This window comes from Chironomus tepperi, unplaced genomic scaffold (genome assembly GCF_022539635.2).
Source record: "Chironomus tepperi strain 1889 unplaced genomic scaffold, CSIRO-AGI_Ctep_v1 contig_196, whole genome shotgun sequence".
NCBI lineage: Eukaryota > Metazoa > Arthropoda > Insecta > Diptera > Chironomidae > Chironomus > Chironomus tepperi.
In genome coordinates, this window is record NW_027226318.1 from 1,994,508 (window position 1) to 2,015,084 (window position 20,577).

The 20,577-nt window shown below is 32.2% G+C and overlaps 1 protein-coding gene across 1 annotated transcript in view; it reads right to left on the reverse strand.

The window, feature by feature from the left end:
- goe (gone early) overlaps positions 1-20,577 on the reverse strand; it is a 69,682-nt gene that overhangs the window by 21,807 nt on the left and 27,298 nt on the right. The window contains exons 2-4 of the mRNA XM_070639689.1: positions 13,358-14,233; positions 807-954; positions 278-442 (exon numbers count right to left, since the gene is read on the reverse strand). Of these exons, the coding sequence (XP_070495790.1) occupies positions 278-442; positions 807-954; positions 13,358-13,846 (802 nt within the window). The 5' untranslated portion in view covers positions 13,847-14,233. The remainder of the gene's footprint in view (positions 1-277; positions 443-806; positions 955-13,357; positions 14,234-20,577) is intronic.

A 20,577-nucleotide genomic window follows, 5' to 3' on the forward strand; every position in this document is an offset into this window, starting at 1 on the left:
GATTACTATAAATTTATTAGAGCTATTACATCACGCAGTTCAATTGTTGTCGAAAACTTGTAAAATAATTAATCTATTAAATATCCTTCAATTCTAATTCCATTTAATCAAAATTGAGTCTCAGTTTACTTGAAATGACATCCAGATGTCGCTAGTCATAACTGACTCTCAAGTTTACAGGGTGACTAAAAACATTTTATCTATATTTGTTCATCAATTCGCAAGTAAAACCTCATAAAGTATTATGAATATAAATTAAGCAGATAACTGTACTCACGTGCACTTTCCAAAATTGTTTTAAGCACTTGCAGATTTTCACTTGTCCTCTCCTCCGATCGTATGTTCATACATATTGAATAAATCTTCTTTATCATCGGTTGTATCGAGCTACGACTCGGTAAATTGGGAAGTTTTGAGATAAACGAATTGATAGCATTTAAATCTTTTGGGAAATAAGAATAAGAAGAGTTGTGTGTGTCAATGGAATTAATCATTGTCAATTAAATTAATGTTTGAAAAGGGATGGAAGTTTTGTGGAAAATTCGAGATTTAGTCTTGAAATTGAAGGATATAAGTGCCTAGTGTACTCTAGTATACTATAGTATACTTTAGTATACTCTAGTTTACTCAAGTATACAGTACCTTACTCTATTAAGCTAGCATTTCGTCACACGAGTAGTCTACTGCACTAGTCCTCAAAAACCTCATTTCCATACCTAAGTAGCAAGACACCAAACCAGTATCCATCAAATTTTCCAACCAACATCCATCCCTAGACTACTTAAAATCCAATAATTCATACTAACCTTCATATTCAAAATGAGAATTTGCACCCCACTCCCCTTTATTAACCAAATATAATTCATGACTTTTGTATTGATTGATGAAATTACCGCATGTGAATTTATATGGATTCTCACATACAGACTCCTTCAAGTCAGCCCAACCGACAATCTGTGAATAGAAAATGGAAATCAATTAAATATCATTAAGTGACGCATTAGAATATAAATGTTCACATTAGACTATCTTCTATTTTCTTTTCTTCTCGCTCTCATCCCTACCCCGTAATATGTTTTATTGATTTTGAGCAACGGCAGCATAAAAAAAATATTCAACAGCTTGTAGACATATTTTTTTCATGAAAACAGATCCCCGAAAAGAAATAATAGATATAATATATTATCTGTGTATGGTAAATATGCTTATGAGCCTCTTTTTTATGCCTTCCCCACATATATGTGTGAATTCATATCAAGCCGCATTTTTTAAAGCTAATTTTCATTTCGATTTGAATGCTAATTTATGTCTGCTTAATGTCAATTCTCATTTAGAGATATTGCATAATATTAGGTATAAAAAAATTCAATTTTTTATTGTTCAGGTGCACATTTTGCAGTTTGCACTTTAAAAATCAATTCTCGCTTGCCTACATACAAGTGGAACATCGATGATGCACTTGAAAATTGTGTTCCCCCATTCGTTCATGTTTGCTCAATGCATTAAATAATAATGCAACAACTTATTAATTATTTTTGATACTGACATATTTTTTTTTTCGTAGTTTTTCACATGTCACTGGTTGGGTTTCAATTATTTTAAATTGGTGTGGTGAAAAAATAATAATTGAATTTTCATGATTTTTGTTGATTTTTCCTCATATTTTTAACTTTTGATGTTGATTGTGGGTGATATATATGGACATAATATAATAATAAATAAGCTAATATTTATCGTTGATGGCAATTTTAAAGGAAATATTCTGGCTTTATGAGGCTTTAACTGGGTTTTTTGTATTCTTTTTTGAGTCAATTAAGGGTCTATTCACTTATTAAGTAACGCCAAAAATTTACTTTTTTTTGACCCTTCCACATCCCCTCCCTCTTCATGCAATGTTAAAAGCAGTAGTGGACAGCTCTTTACTTTTGGCGGCATACTACACGGCTTACTGGCACCACTCAGGATCCCTACCACTGATTTAAAGCATAACAAAGTCACGACTAACCCCCCACACCCTCCTCCTAAGAGCTTTAAGTGACAAAATTAAATCATTATATCACTGCTGTGAGCAGCTTCAAAAAATTAAAATTCTCTGGCCGAACTAAACTAAAGAATCAGAAAAATAAATTTAAAGCTTATCAGATTTTAGCTATAAAATTCTCATGTGGAAAATTCAATTCGGATGTGAATTAGGCGAATATGAGCTTCAACCTAATTGTCTATTCAGACAAAGCTGATCAGCTGAAAATTTGTATTTTGAAACTAGATTTTTATGACTTTATAAAATTTTATTTTTATGAGAAGATATTTTTTTTATAGAGCATTAATGCATTTTAGAGTAGTTTTAATAAGATTTCATAATGTCTACTATAGTAGTTTTCAAACTGGAAAGATGCTTATAGGCTCATTTAAGGAACATTCTATAAGGGGACTACGATGAGGAACGGGGGCCTAAATCCGTTTGTTTCAGCCAATGTTAAGCCTCAATCAAGACTGCACAAAACTCATGGGTCCAAAAAAATGTTGCTGGTACACTGGTGTAAGCGTTATGTAATTTTTGAATGGTCCCTTATTATTGACATCCTTTGAGAAGTTGAGAATGGAAAAGAAGTGGGCCTGAATACGCGTCTGCTCTTAATCTTCCAAAACAATCCGTATTGAGAATCGAAGGAAAAATCCCTCAATTTGATTTGTTTTGACACCTTAAAAGTCAAACGACAGAAAGTCTTAAACTGTCCCTCAATTCCTCAAAATACCCAAAAATCAAATCAGAACAAACTCACAAAATCAAAATATTTTCCTCGCCTTATAAATTTGAATAAAATAAATTTGTCCTCTCAAATTGTTTGACCTAATTTCCTATTGTAGAAGAAATTCACGAAAAAATTATCCACGCACAGACCGTTGAAACTTTATAAATGGCATTTTAATAGAAACTGACCTAATTGAAGTTGTTCATAATATTTGATTAAAATTATTCCTCCATTAATATAAATGCAATATCGATTTCATTAATATTGGGTACATTAATAATTAATTGGGGATATCAGTTGAAGTTTTCGGGAATATCAGGACATAATTTCAAAGTTTTATGATATTTAAGGCTGTATTTGTTTAAAAATCACTTAAAAAAGCGTATAAATTAGTCGTGTCAAAACTATGAACCGTGGCACATGTAGCACAAGCAGTTGCCAAGACTAAGATGTTGGCAAGCAAGATACTTGAGCACACAAGTGTCAAGCATGCTTAACAAAAACTCAAGATACAGAAGAGAAACAGCATTTTGTGCAGTTTTCAACAACTCATCATCCTCATCCCTACACAAGCAAATGTGCGGAAGTGCTGTTTCGGTCAAGGGCAACGCATACCACCAAGTTGTGCCGTGCCACAAAACAGTTTAGACAGCCCTACGCATGAAACTTAGCAGTTAATTACTCAAGCTTTTTTGATAAATGAATATGAATGTTCTTTCCTGTAAAGCTATCGAATTTCAATCTCCATCCCCTTTTTTCCATCCGCCCCTTAAAGTAAAAGTCACTAGCCAAAAAATTTTTTCCATTTAACAATATACAGAAAAACAATTAAGCGAGTTGTTCAACACAAATTATCTACTTCACAGTGTCCATTATGGAACCATAACAATATTTCAAAAAAGCACTAATCGTGGCGATGAAAAGCTTGAGATTTCCACAATGAAAAATTATATATAAAAATAAAAATGGTAATTAAATAGTAGAACATTCTTTATGGCACGCAAGCACACTTAACATTAGTTTTTGTGGCTATTTCTTATTATTCAACACTATATATTTTCTAGCTTGTCTACTTTACGGTAAATTGCGTAGACTTTTGATTCTTCGTTAATTAAATAATTTAATTTATTTATAGCCCATCATCTATCTTCACATTCACTTGAAATCCTCATCAACATAATAATAATATTTCACAGTATAAAGTGACAGAAAGTGTGACATTATAGATCATGAGGCGTTCTACTCATTAATCAAAGTTGATATGACTTTTCAATCAAAAATTCTACATGGCATTTGGTATTTTTGGGAGTTGTGTGGAAATGATGTTCACTATGAAAATTGGGATTTTTTGGATCTCGACTCAATCGAGGGCGCTAATGTTTAAACTGACGTGAGTCTTCAAAATAGGGTTCGTCCAAGAACTTCAGGTCTTCATTTTCTACATTTTTGATGCGGAGGCCTGACACTTTAGGATGTATCGTATAGTTCGTTTAGGGATGCAGCGGTGTATTTTTAGATATCAAGGAACCATTTAGGAAGGTACACGAGGGCTAGTACTGAATTTTTTAGTCCTTTTTCCGCTTATACACTTGACATTTGAATCAATAGTCCGACCCCAGATAGGCGTGACTCTGATTTGATGCTAGATTCAGACAGACAGGTCTGGTGCCTAACCCCAGATAGGTGGGACTCTGTGACTCTGAATTGTAACCGAATTCGGCACCATGTTAGAGTCACGTTAGCCTGCTGGCTGGCCTCAGATTTACATGAATCTATCTTAGGGCCAAATTTGGTTACAATCCAGCACCATGTCAGGGTCACGTCACTCTGATGCCATATTTTGGATCGATTAACCGATTTGTGATATGCGTTTAAAGTTGACTCATCAGTCATTCCTACATGCTTCCATACCACAAAGTTCTTTAGATTGTCACACAACATATGATCCCACACAAGAGACTCTTTACTTATAAACAATTCCCATACCACACAGCTCCCACAGAGAACTTTCAGTGCGTTATGGAAAATATCAACGAAAATTTTATTAAATGAACTAGGCGGACTGATTAATTCGTCATTCTGCATGCGACAAGGAATCAGTATTTTCTACTTAAAGTATGAAACGCAATAGAAGTGACGGAAATTCGTTTTCTTGCTTCTTCTTATTGCCTTATTTTCTTCGATAAGAAACAAATAAGAAGGAAAGAATAGGAACCGAAATTTATTTTGCTGTTTCTGTTCCTTTTTACTGAGATTTAAATAAATTAATTTAAGTCAGTGTAATTTTTCTTCTTCTCATGTCACACTATGGGACAGAAATGAATTTTTTTTCCAAAAATTATTTTCTTCGCTTAAATTATTGTCCCTTATATCCCATTTATGGAACTGCTTACGAAATTGGATAATTCGATTCCACTGCGGAGAAATGGCTCTTCAAAGTTTGGTTCAAGTGTCCTTTCTCATCAAACTCAAACGATCGTCACCAGTCACTGGTTTGATAAAAACTTTTGAAATTTTTTTTGTTTGATAGCTATGTATAGGAACTTAATTATAAGATAGAAAAAATTATCCTGCCTTGATTCCCTTAGCGGAATTTTTGAATTTACTCAGAAAATCACATGCATGTTGTGTTTCCGTTTGTCTGAGCCTCAACCAGTGCAACTATGGATTCTAAAAATATTTTTATATTATAGATATGGATATAATCTACAACTTTTATGAACATACTATATAATTTTACTGCAGTTTTGGTGATGAAAAAAATTATTTTCTTCAAAAAAATCGCAATTTTTGGACATAAGTTGCTGTAGCTCTTCAGGAATACCCATAGTAGTGGAATTTTATTGCATATTTAAATAGCTCTTACTTTATGCTATTTGAAAGTGCAGTTAGTTGGAAGTCGGTATATCAGACACTTTCGAGCAATTTGGCTTTGAAGTGATAGTGAAATGGATCCACGAAAATGAAAAAATTGAATAACTTTTTTATAGTCTAACAAAAATTTTTGTTTTTACTGTAGATCAATAGATCTCATCAAGACGCGTATTTTGAGCATAAATATGTTATGCTTTGGTCAAATTTTCTGAGTGAAATGTTAAATTTTCAATTTTGACCAAAATTTTTCAAAAAAAAATCACTTTTTTTCAAAAATTCAATGAAACTTGCTGGAATCTTTTTTAAAAGTTCTATTTTTATATCGTAATCAACTTTTGTTCAGCAACTTGTCTCAAATTTACCAAATTGAGGTTGAAATTTGACAAAAACTGATTTTTAGTGCATTTTTTGGGATTTTTTCATACAAATGCTATTAAATCTTATCAAATATCAATTTTTAGCATTATATTATTGATTAACTTTATGTTCTTAAGGATGATCTTTCATTTTCCGGACAGAAACTTATAGGTTATCTAGTAAAAACGTTAAAAAAATGGGTTTAAGTAGTTCGAGTAAAGAGACAAAAATTTTCAAATTCACTTTTTTGCAACTAAAATTATTCAGAAGACTTCCAAACTTTCAGAAACTATAGATTATGATCAAAATTTACTAAATTATTCCAAATTTGGGCTAGTTTACGTTTTAAAATAAGCTTTTTCATCTGATTTTAAAAACTGAAATAACTAAATTTTAAAACAGTTCTTTTATAGATATTTCTATCACATATACTATAAAATTTTCAATTTTGCTTTAAAAATGATATTTTTGATAATAATAAATATTTTCCTTCAAGCAAATAACAGTAAAATCGCTTCCTATCAACCCTAAATTTTGTGAAAATTTTTAAATAAATATTTAATCAAATATGATACATAAATCCTAATCTGCATTATTAGATGAAACTTTTTTATTGGAAAAATTATTGAAATTACTAAATACGGCTAAATACTATCAAAACATGAAGTTATTTGATAAGAAAAATGAATTAAAACTATGACTGACACTTTCTATGAAATTAGATAAAAAATGTCGTTTTAAAACCTAAACTAGCCCAAACTAGCAATAATTTAGTAAATTTTGATCATAATCTATAGTTTCTGAAAGTTTGGAAGTCTTCTGAATAATTTTAGTTGCAAAAAAGTGAATTTGAAAATTTTTGTCTCTTTACTCGAACTACTTAAACCCATTTTTTTAACGTTTTTACTAGATAACCTATAAGTTTCTGTCCGGAAAATGAAAGATCATCCTTAAGAACATAAAGTTAATCAATAATATAATGCTAAAAATTGATATTTGATAAGATTTAATAGCATTTGTATGAAAAAATCCCAAAAAATGCACTAAAAATCAGTTTTTGTCAAATTTCAACCTCAATTTGGTAAATTTGAGACAAGTTGCTGAACAAAAGTTGATTACGATATAAAAATAGAACTTTTAAAAAAGATTCCAGCAAGTTTCATTGAATTTTTGAAAAAAAGTGATTTTTTTTGAAAAATTTTGGTCAAAATTGAAAATTTAACATTTCACTCAGAAAATTTGACCAAAGCATAACATATTTATGCTCAAAATACGCGTCTTGATGAGATCTATTGATCTACAGTAAAAACAAAAATTTTTGTTAGACTATAAAAAAGTTATTCAATTTTTTCATTTTCGTGGATCCATTTCACTATCACTTCAAAGCCAAATTGCTCGAAAGTGTCTGATATACCGACTTCCAACTAACTGCACTTTCAAATAGCATAAAGTAAGAGCTATTTAAATATGCAATAAAATTCCACTACTATGGGTATTCCTGAAGAGCTACAGCAACTTATGTCCAAAAATTGCGATTTTTTTGAAGAAAATAATTTTTTTCATCACCAAAACTGCAGTAAAATTATATAGTATGTTCATAAAAGTTGTAGATTATATCCATATCTATAATATAAAAATATTTTTAGAATCCATAGTTGCACTGGTTGAGGCTCAGACAAACGGAAACACAACATGCATGTGATTTTCTGAGTAAATTCAAAAATTCCGCTAAGGGAATCAAGGCAGGATAATTTTTTCTATCTTATAATTAAGTTCCTATACATAGCTATCAAACAAAAAAAATTTCAAAAGTTTTTATCAAACCAGTGACTGGTGACGATCGTTTGAGTTTGATGAGAAAGGACACTTGAACCAAACTTTGAAGAGCCATTTCTCCGCAGTGGAATCGAATTATCCAATTTCGTAAGCAGTTCCATAAATGGGATATAAGGGACAATAATTTAAGCGAAGAAAATAATTTTTGGAAAAAAAATTCATTTCTGTCCCATAGTGTGTCATTTCGTGATTCTTTTTTAACATTTTACAAACATTAGAAATGAAATTACTTGGTTGTAATGGATCTATATGAAAATTTACTTCTGCTATGGGCAAATTATGCCTATACCCAAAAGCTAGACGAAAAATGAAAATGTGGTGCAAAGAGAAATGAGGATGATGGGGAAAATATACACAGAAAGCCCGAGATATACAATGAATATGAATTTATAGTCTATGGAATATTGAGCTTGTATCTGGTGAATTATTGGGGTAGGAACTAAGATTTCAATCAATTATTTCTGATAAAGAGTTGCTTTAAGAGGTAGAATTTTCATAGTATTAGGGTATAGCTGATTTTGTGTGTCTAAATCAGTTGAGGACAATCTGTGTACCACGGCACCTTATTGTGAAGCCAAAAATCTTAGAAAAACTCATGATGTGCATAAAAGGTTGCCCATCACTGGTCTAAATCAATACAAAACACCCAAAAGCTCAAGACAGTGTCCTACATACCTTAATTTCCCTACAGATTAGTCATTCCTTCATGTACTTCTAAGACACTTTAGAAAGTCAAACGACAACACCAATCTACACCCCACTTTAGTTCACATCCATACAAATCTCGGGATGGAAAGAGCACAATAACAATTTTCAGTCACTGACACTCAATAACCATAGCACATAACAATAATAATAATAATCAACTTCTGTTCCTTCTTTCGTTCTTCTCTATTTAGTCTACTTTAGTGACTTAAAGAACTTTTCTTTTTTCTTGGCTGATTCTCATTTTTTTTCGATGTTTTTTTAAAGGTTTCTTCTTCTTTTCTTCTCCTTTAAACTTCTCGTTCCTTTCATTTTTTTCTGTGTGTGTATTGTTAAAGGAAGAAAAAAACATATTTTTCAGCTTATTTTGTGGAAAAATGTGTCAAAGAAGATTGGAAAAAGTATAAAGTTCTTTGGGATTTCTCCACAAAAGAATGAAGCATAGAAAAAAAATTTCAATAATAATGTGAACGAAATGGATTTTCTTTTTTTTTGACTGTGGATTTATCGTAAACATATTTGAAGTTCCGTATGAATAAGGATCATAGATGAAAATTTTTTGTACACATTTACGGGTGGAGTAACGAATGTGATCAACAAATAGCAGCGACAACATTTTTCTACTATTTTATCTCGAATAAATATCAAAATAAAATAAATTTATTATCGACCTACCCATAATTTTGAGTTAGATCAGTGGTGAACAACCTTTGTGCCGCGGCACTCAAGTTTGGAAATACCATGAACCATATGTCATACTGAGTTTTGGTCAAGATTTATCACCAAGTTGTGCCACGAAAAAAAGATTGCCCAGTACTGCTTTTTGCTAAGGAAGTTGCTGCATGAGTTTAAGGAATTTATTTGGAAATTTAAGGAATGCAACGCAAAATTTGGAAGTTTAAAACATGCAAATTATGTGAAATGTTTAAATAAGGAAATTATAAATTAATAAATTGATCACTAAAACTTGAGTTCGAATCTCATAAAAATGAGGATTTCATGAAAGTCATTTTTGTTCTATCACTATGACAAATAATTTTCTTTTTTGCACCAATCCAACCTCCCCCTCTACCTTTCCTTTCAAAAATTCTCTTCCAAACCTTCAGCATAAAAAAAGGAAAGTCACATCAATAAATTTTATTCTTTAAAAATGAACAACATGTCAACGAACGCCAAAATCACCAAATATCTAATTTTAGAATCCACACTAAGAAGCAGCATAGAAATCAATTTCAATAAATATCCCCATCGGGTAACATAAAAAAGGAGATTTCAATTGGCACTTTCAAGCCCATTTTTCCTTGTTTTCATTTCTAAAGAAATAATTTACTGCAGTAACAAAAGGCAAGCAAAACCAAAACAAAAACAAATAAGGCACAGAATTATTTTTACTGCAGCTCGTGAGAAATATCGCTGAACATTAAATATATCAACATTGAGGAATCATCATCATTTTTAACTTTCTTATACAAATAAACATTCATTCTCAATCGCTTCTCTTTGTTTTCAATTTAAATAAATAGCAAATTGCTTTCAAACAGCATAAAGACGCCGTCTGAAATGTTTACATTTTCTTCATTTCTCTAAGTAAGAGATTGAATGGAAATGAGACAGAAAGTGAGGAGATTTATTAAATTAGGGTCATTTTTAAGTGATGTTGAGCTGTTATTAGGAGGTCAATTAGAATCGGAGCTGACGAGAATTGGACCATTAAGGATTTTTGGATGGAATTTGTTAGGATCCTGGCTGGGATGTATAAAATAGAGCAACAGTTACCTAACCTCAAAATAAAAACTACGTCATTTTAAGACCAGGGAAGCAAAATTTCAAACTAGACGTCACTTCCAAATATCCCCTCGTACCATGAAATTTTAGACTTTTTGCCGACTTTCAATCAAAAATAATTTTTCCTTTTTAAATAAATCCATTATTCGCATTTTATGTACTGTAAATCAAAAATCTATTATGTTACTGTACACTGTCTATACAGACAACAATGACTTTAATTGATCGACAACAACATGAGAGATACATACATAAAATTATTATGTATACAAACTGTTTGTGTACTTTAACCTTATGAAATCTGTGTGTTACTTAATATCTTTGGCCATAAGAAAATGGTTTGGGTAAGAAAAAAACCCTTCCGGGACTAATATCATATTTCACCTTATAATCTTAATATGCTTTATGGAACCAATATTTTGGAGCGTCTCCCTGTAACATTATTTGATTTAGTAACATTTAGGAATAATATTGCTGTGTAAATAGCAGGGGACTTGATGTTGTGGAATTGTCCCGGGCAAATTCGAATACTGATTATTTTGGTGCTGTGTATTGGATTGACAATGGATTTTAGGAGCAGGTAGGCTGGCTAATAAGTCCATTTAGGTTCGATTCCTAAATGGACGACAAATCATTAGGTGAATACAGATGAATTTGTGGTCCATGGCCTCTCTCAGATGTATACTGCTCTATCATTGGCCAGAATAATCACCTTATATTCACAATAATTAATAAGGATTTTTTGCCAATCTTCAATTGTAGCAGTTAAATGAAAGTAATAAAGAGTAGTAAAAATGTGCAATATTAATAGGTTCGAATCCTATAAAAATATTGTTCCTGAGATGTCTCGAGATGAAAAGAATTTTTTTTTGCAATTTTTTGCTCCATTTTATTACTCTTAAGAACCGCTACTCAAAGGACGTACACACGTACAAACCAAAGATACCAATATAAATTGCAATGTATCGAATTTGTTCGACCTCTTGGATCTTATTTCAACTTGAAATATAAAGCATAATAATTGGGATTCAACATTATCTCAAGAGGCCCTTTCAGCTTTATGCCTTATACTTATTCTCTTTCTTTTTTATAGACTTTCCATGCTATATGTCCATACAATATTCTCCAAAAAGCCACACGCACATAACAAAAGGCAAATCGGAACACAAAAAAAAAAGTTATGACATAAAAGAAAAGAAGGCAAAACAAGTATAAAATGTTCTCGTAAACAATTCATGTAGTTTATTATTTTTTTTGCGTATTGATTGCTGTGCTGATAAAAATTAGTCCGCGTTAAGTAAGAAAATATTTTCGGACAATTCATCCAATGAATAATTACAGTCATTTTATCCGTCGAATTTAAAGGAAAACCTGACATTATGATAATCACAATGTGTAGGCTTGAGTTATTTCATCAGGAAGTGACTGATCCTCAACTTGGAAATTACTTGAGTTTCATAACGGATGTTTAAATGAGTGGAAGATTATGGAAGTAAATTGAGTGAAAATTGCTGGGATTTCTTTTCTGAGAAAATGTTGAGTCATTTATGGCACCTTTGAGTTTGGTTTGTTTGTGATTTTTTGGGCAATTAAGTATGAAGTTGTGATGATGCTTGAGTAGTTATGTTGGAGGATGTTTGGGAATTTAATTTTAAGTGATATTAGATGTGGAAGATTGGTGTTTTATGGAGATATATTTATGAATTTATACTTTTAGTCAGCTGGATATAATAAATATGAGAGTTTATGGATTTTCCTAATTTAGACTGGCTTTTGGATGATGAACTAGTTGTAATATACCCTAGCACACGATTTAGAATTGGATGAATATCTACCCACAGGCAGATGCTAACTTGAGACAGGATTTCATCGAATCTAACTTAACATCAGAGTCATGCTGACCTGGAGGAGGATTTTCACTCATTTCTACGTCGTGTGCCTTAAGAAATGTATAAAGAACATCCTGATCAGAGACTGAAGCCTCAAAACTCCTTGCTGGCCATTTCTACCTGCCTATTTCCATATTGTTATGGCAATCTTCAACTGAATTTTTACTAGAATGACATGATAGGGTACTCTCCATTCTAGTAAACACTACGCCATCTCTCCGTCAACAGCATGTCTCTCAGAACTCAAACTAGCCAGACAAAACAACCCCAATCATCTCCTCACATCCCATTCAAAATTGCTAAACTAAAAATCAACCAAAAGTCATCATCAATTCCAAAACAGCACAGAATAAAGGAAAAAAGAATAACAAAAAATTGGTGGAAGTATTGAGGGAAGAAATTTATGTTTTCATACGTTTGGAGACATAAAAACAAGAAAATAAGCATCTTCTGCCCTCACCATAAAAATTATATATTTCTTTTCTTCTTTTGATGGCTTTTGATGGCGGATCTAAAAATATTTATTTATTCCTTACATTATTTTGTGTCGTCGTCAACTTCTTCCTAACCGTGGCTAAGTGCATATCAATACGCGCACATGTCATATATGTGTGAATACATATGTCATTGTGGATATAGATTTTGTCATTGTATGTCTTTTTGATTTGATTCTATTGCGTCACATACATATGGTAATGAGGAAACTTCAAAAGATTCTATTCAAGGAGGGGAAAAATAAAATCGTAAATCCGATTTTCTCTACTTACAAATGACTTGTTTATGCTGATCTTAAGTACCCCCGGAATAACACACACAAAAAAAATGTTTAAATAAAAAATAAATTGAAGAGATGAAAATAGCTTTCTAATGTTGAAAAAATCATCGTCCCTACTATGAGTGGTTTGTACGTAAATTACGTCAATTTGAAAATTAGAACTTGAACCCTTACACATGTCTCAAAAACCCACAAAATTCAATCTAAAATCCCAAAAAATAATCAAAATTCTAAACATGACGTCACTGCCGCACAAACCCCCAATCCGATAATAATCTTTTTGCGATTTAATCTACATCCAAGCAAAATAAAATCTGTACGTAAGCTGATTCGATTATCGAGAAGAAAAGGAAATAATTGAATTTTTAACATATCGTTCTCACCTGCTTACTGGCATCAAAGCATTCAGGTTCAATACAGACATCTGATCTCATATAACTGGGAATGTATGGCCATACGATTGCTAAGATGATGATAGTGAGCAATAAAATAGCACAAAGGACACTTAATATTAAGAACGGCAGTCGTGATTTTTTTGATATTTCATAACGGTCATAAATTGCTTCCAGATACCGACGCGGATGATTTTGCTTTTTATTGGAACTTTTATTGAGCAGAACGGAATCTGTATTGTCAGCATCGACGGGCGTTGATGCTGTACCGCCACTCTCATGTCCACTATTTTTCTCAGCATCCTCATGTACATCTTCGGGTATGGGAATCTTTGTTAACTGATCAATCATACGTTTATTTATGTTTGGATTCTTCCTACCCAACAATTTCTTCTCCTCAGCTGCTCGGATATTTGCATATTTATCAATAGCACGGGAATCGCCGTTTGTAAGATTGGTACTATTGTTATTGTCCTGCATTGTTGCGTCTATTGTGGGTATATTAAAATGATCAATATTGTGGCTTGGTGATGAGCTGGGAAAAATAAAAGGTGAACGCGTAAACTTTAAAATTTTGACACGTTGACTGTGATCGATTTGTAAGAAAATAATGTTTGATTCTTCTATTCTATACTCGGGTATCACAAGAAATAGAAACTCTGTTCTTTAACTATATAAATATCTATAACTTTTAACTAATTGATGACACATTCACAATCATGATTTTTCTTCAGTATATCTATCATGTCTCTATTAATATAAATTCCATATGTTGCATTTGTCACATGCATAAATATCAATTAAGTTCACTATTTGCTGTTTTGTTGACGTGTCCTCGTCTCACTTTTTGTCTTAATTAAGTCGCTTCTGGAATGAGAAAAAAGCATAAATTATATTAAGCTATATGCTCAATCAAATGAATATAAATTAAATAAGTCTATTGCCTCTGCAGTTTCATGATGTTTGTTAAGACAGACTCGAGTATGATGAGAGAGCGTAGGAGGGGATACATATTCAAATTTGATAATGAAAATCGAATCTCAATTACGGTAATTTTCAAATTCCTGTAGAATACTAATGCACAACTTGCTATCATGTGTTTGCATGTGTGAATACACTCACTGTCTATATGTAGAATATTCAGCTATTTTCTTTTATTTTATTTTTATTAAGCTGATGCTGTTGTATCTAGCATATTCTATATAGCTTTAGAGTCTAGATATGCGACCTTGAAAATTAATTTTGCTGCTTTTTCTCCATCCAAATTCGCTAACAAAGCAAAAATTTGTTTTTCTATATTTTGAGCGGTCGGGTTTGTAGAAGAAATGGAGGATGTAGTTCAATTTGTCGTGGCATTAAGCAAAATAATCAAAAAATTCAAGAAATAAAGCAAAAAAGAAAAAGTTAAAAATGAAAATTACTCTATGTATTACACAAGGATTTGAACCATAGGTTTCAATAATTTTGTTACAACTTTTGGGGTCAATCCACTACACTTTACACATTTCCCGAATTTACTTGGATTTGCAATACAAAATCGATAACCCTACTTTTAAACTTCTGGCTGCACGCATGTTTGTAGTCTAGACGGAGTTGTGACTAATTACAGTGTGACTACTTGTTACATACGGCTCCTTGTTACAGGTTCCAACATGTATCATTTAAGTTGTTAGGATCTTAATTCAACTATACTTTTCCTGAGATTAAATGAGTTAAGAACGATAACTCGATACTCTAACCACTACGTTGCTTGTTCCTTGCTAGATGTTAGGCTCCAAATCCCGCAAAATCCCAAAATGCGTCCCAAACTAATCTTCAAACACAAAACATTCCAATCTTTTCCATTCATTCTATATTTTCATCTATTCACTGCCGAAACAGACAACGACTTTTGCAGCACAGTAAAAATAGAATCTACAATTACAGTCTTCTTTTTTTGGAGAATACAAAAAAAATATATTTGGATGAAAAGAAAAGAAAAGAAAAAATTTGAGATGAAAATGAAAATTCCCAATTAGAATATTGTGAAGAGTTCGTGCGGAATCGATATTCGACTACGCAAAGCGATATTGCATGAATCAATAAAGTCATTTTTATACTATAAAAAAAATAGAAAGAAAATATATAGATCGTGAGGAAGCTGATTGGGGTAAGACACAAAACGAGAAGAATAAAGGCAACAGCAAAAAAAAAAAAGAAATTTTCGCATCTTCTGTTCTGCCTACGTCTAATTAATTTAGCAACAAAAAAAAAGTGGATGCTTATGTATCTATCTACATCTCGTACATGCCGTCTATTAGAACAAGCGAAAGTATCAGTAGCAAAAAAATAACAGTATAGGGAATATTACATTGAGATTATGTTCAAGCATACTAGTGAATGGGTAGTAAGGAAAATGAAAGTAAACAGATAAAAACGAGCAAATGTGTGAAATTTCTGATCATTCATCGGACATGTAAATGTTTACATAATAAATTCACATAAACGCACAAAAAATAAGACATTGGAAAAGGATGAAAATAAATAATTGGTTCTATCGATATCTCAACATTAAAGACAGTGTGTAAGGGTGGGGAGAGCAAAATGAGAGATTGTGTGTAAATGTAATGTATAGACATAAGACGTTGATAATTATTAGCTCATTTCCTCGAGAGGAAATGTTTGCACAAAGTTGTAATTATGGTCGTCAGATGGAGGATGCACATCTGGTGGGTTTAAGCTGAAATTGATTGGAATTGAAGTGGCTAATTGGGTGACGTCCTGTCGTATTTTGTCATTTGTTTGTCCTTTTAATTAGTGGATGTGTATCTTCATGTGGCTGCAAATTTAGACAGCTTACATTAGACGTGTAGCGGAGAACCTTGACGAAGCCTTCACCATTCGAGTTTGTGTCTGGAATAGTCCTGAATCATCTATAAAGCTACTATACTCCAATTTCCACAACAATAACGTCAGATCGAGGAATTTCAAGATATTCGAATATTGCAACAAAAACTTCCAATTTTTCCTACATATCCAGCTACAAAATTCCCCAAATGCGCAAAATACAACTGTCAATATCCATACCCACACCATCACATACATACTCAAATTGTATACACAAAAACTCAACAGACAGAATGGTATAAAGGGCAAAATCAGGTCAATAAGGTACACGAGTATATGGAACAAGCACAAAAAAAGGGATTTTCTTTTCACGCATCTTTATAGCATAATCATTTACTTACTATCAGGCATTCCACGTAATCATGGTTATAAATTCAACATGCGTATTTGGAAATTTTTATTGTGACAAATGGCACTAAATTTTTATCAAATTTACATTCATTTCCCGGACTTTAAAAATAAATGGGAAACTCATACTACACGAGCATTTATCCCTTTTGACCTTGAATATGTGACAGCTAACAGCCTTCCCTACTTTTTTTTCTACTTACACATTTCTGCAGCACCTCATAAATTTCAATTCTTCTTATTCTCTGCTTTTATGTACGAAATTTCAAAAAAAATACAGCACAAGGCAGGAAAAAAACACAAAATTTTGGGGAAGAAGAAGGGTTCGAATTATTATAAATTCAAAAGCGTAGTTTGTGCATTATTTAAATGTTTTTGTTGTTTCTATAAATGTGTATATTAAGCAATATAAGCTATGCAGGAATAATTATTTACATTTTGCATGGTAGCTGTGTGAACCAAACCAGTATTTCTGGAGTTGAATATTTAATGAACAATTCCACAATATTTTAACTTCCATTGCTGGAATGCAAATTATTAAAAGACGATGCATAAACGGTTTGGGAAGTAAATTAAAATGAGAAATAGTTTTAAGCTTGGGAATGAGATGTATAAAATTATAGACGGGGTCAATTTGATGAATATTTCACGCCTTTAACGATGTTTATTTAAAATTCCATCCTTTTATGATGAGATTTAAATAAATTTTCTTTCAACTTTTCCATTCTCACATTAAATTATTTATTTTGGCTATAAAGATCATTTCAATTGGAGTTTGTTTGGATTTCGCTGTCTGAGTGGCTTGATGCGGAAAGTCTAGGGGTTCAGTTATTGAGATTGAGGATAGAATTTTGTCGGAATCGAATTTAGTATTTTTTGGGTTAAACGTTTATTTTTCGGGAGATTAATGGAGATTTTGTCTTTGGCAGAGCCCACAGCCACCTGGAAGTCACTTGATTATATTAATATTATGCATAAAACCACCTTTTTACTAGATTTAATATCATTTAGGCTTCAATTCGTTATTCAATTGAGCCATCTACTTCAATTCAAGTCTGAGACGGCATCCAACTCTGGAAAGTCATGCAATAGTCATGAACCAACTTCAGATCCCTCATTGATCTGACAACCATAGTTCCTAACTCAAGAAATCACTTCAAAAACCAAAATTAACTCCTTTTTTTTTCTATATAAACCCAAATATCATCCCATTTAATTCCAGCAGGTGACTTTTGTCTCTCAAAATAAACAGAACATAAAACAAAAGTCGACAGTAAGCCATTAACAAAATTAACGGCACAAAAATTCGTCCCACATTCCCATAAGCAGAGCAATATTTAACTTCATAAATAAAGGCAGCAATTGAGAATCAGCTGTTCATGAGCACGTGCATTGCAATGACACCCGCAAACAGCAAGTACAGCACACAAAATATAATTCTGGAATTCCAGCACGAGAAAACATTATGGGCATTTAAAGTACAGATTGTAATTGATTATCTGTTGAAACTAATAAAACTCACAAAGAGATTTATAGCTGCTGTTTCGAGAAGTCGAAAAAATGGAACCGCTTAATGAATATTTGAATTTATATTCGACGTAATGCTCTCGTTATTAATTATGATGATTTGTTTACAATAAAAATGACTCGACGATGAAAGAAAAATCAATTGATGATGAGAGATTATAAATTTGATATTATCATGATTCGATGAGTACATACAGCATGAAGTCTCAACATTTAATGAGATCATACACGTGAATATGTTTATTGAAATGTGAATCCACATTAAGAGGTGCGAGAATAAAAATCCGTGCCGGGATTTACTTTACGTTTATTTACGCGAAAAATGCAAAGCACATAAAAAAAATATGTTAAATAAGTCTATAAACATGAAATCACTCCTTTATCTATGTAGAGTATATATCATAAAGATACATTTATTTTCATACATAAACATAAAACAGCATCATTTGATGACAGCATTAAAATGAAACATAAATAAAGAATAGTTTAAGCATAAAACTGTCATCTCAGCTTTTCATCGTTTCGTCAACATAAAAAGGCAAGAAGCTAACATTATATAATTTCTCGTCAAATGATTTATGCTCACTGTCTTTATTTTTGTCACATAGATTCACACACACACACACACGACAAAACAAACGATGGAAAGAAAAATGAATGGAGCAAGGGGAGAAGCAGCAGCAGCAAAAAAAAATTACAAAAGTCCTCGTGTTATTGATCGAGGGACTTAAGCGCATTTTTGTCCCAGCGATCAGTAATTGATTAATAAGTCACTTCCAGACCTAAAAACCAAGATCCAGTAAGATCCAGTTCACTTCCAGACCTAAAAACCAAGATCCAGTAAGATCCAGGTCACTTCCAGAACTAAAACACATGATCCAGTAAGATCCAGTTCACTTCCAGAACTAAAACACATGATCCAGTAAGATCCAGGTCACTTCCAGATCTTAAAAACAAGATCCATATAAAACTTCCACAAATTTAAGAATTTCATCATTTAACGGATTTTCATAATTCAAACCTCATAACGGTCAAAAAAAATTCAAACATTGAGTAAACACTGTTAAAACATCGACAAACATTGAAAAACACTGTAAAACAATGAAAAAACGTGTTGTTGTTTTTGTTGTTGTTGTATATGAAAATGAAAAACTGTTAATTATAGTATTTATGCATTGATTTGAAACTTCTAAATGACCGATAACCCAATAACTTGATAGAACGAAGCTATTAAAACAAACCAGAGCTCTCTACGATGTCTAGTTTTCGAGATCTCGCGTTCCAGCCGAACGAACGAACGAACGAACGAACGAACGAACGAACGAACGAACGAACAAAGTGTATTATTAAGCTACCTTTTTGAAAACAAGTTTCAAAAATGCGCTAAAAATTGTCATGAAAATAAATAAGCGATGAGTCTAATCAGCATTTTATGAGTCATTGGAGGGTGAAAAAGAAAACATGGAAAATGCATTTTCAACACTACTCGAGATGCTCAAGTCAGAAATATTTAGTGATCCACATTGAATTGTGAAAGAAGTACCAACAGGTGCATACACACTGCATATTGCAATTGCTTTGGCTCTTTTTAAAGCACATAATTGATGGCATAGTTTTCCACTTTATTTTTTATACTTTTCTCTCTTAGCGTAGAGTTTTAGAAAAGGATATTGACGGTATGGACCGTATTTTGTGTGTCTGTTCATACTCCAGTTTATCTTAGTGGCTCAAATAGCCTTGTTAGTTTTCTAGGATCGCTTTTTCAGCGTATTCGTGAGTAAATGTTGGCCATTGTCATTAGACCAGAAGGAACATATTGGAAAATCCTACAATAACCTAGCGTCAGGCAGTTGTATCGTCAGATTCGGCATGGTAATGAATTTATGTCAACACACTGCTTTCTCTATGCCATATTTATGGCTTTTCATCACTGTATGTCATCCAGGAAAGATAAAAACCAGCAATTGATTTTGCTTTGGCAAGTCATAAGTTGGGAATCGAACCCGCTTGCTTCTACAGGTTTCAATTTCTAGTCATATGACTATATTCCTATGGGATAAATTCGCTTGTAGCTTCGAACTTGTGCAAAATACCAACTTATATTATTAACCTCCTTTTAGATCTATTGATGCCAATTCGAAAATGCGCTTATACAGCCTCACAAGTGTGACCACATCTCTACCAATTTTTCATTTGCTCCATACTCTCGGAACTCTACTGAGTGTGTATATATGTCGGAAAAAATGTTTTTCATTTCATGTTATTTTTTTTTGTGTGTGAACAAATCAGATTTTCCATTTATCTCATTTCTACTCTCATTCATGTTTGAAGGAACAAAAAAATAAAAGAAAAACTGTAAACTCATGGTTTTTCATTGTTATTGTTAATTTTTGGTTCTTTGAAAATGAGAAAAAGAAGCACTTTGTGGGAAATAATCTCTTTTTAATTTT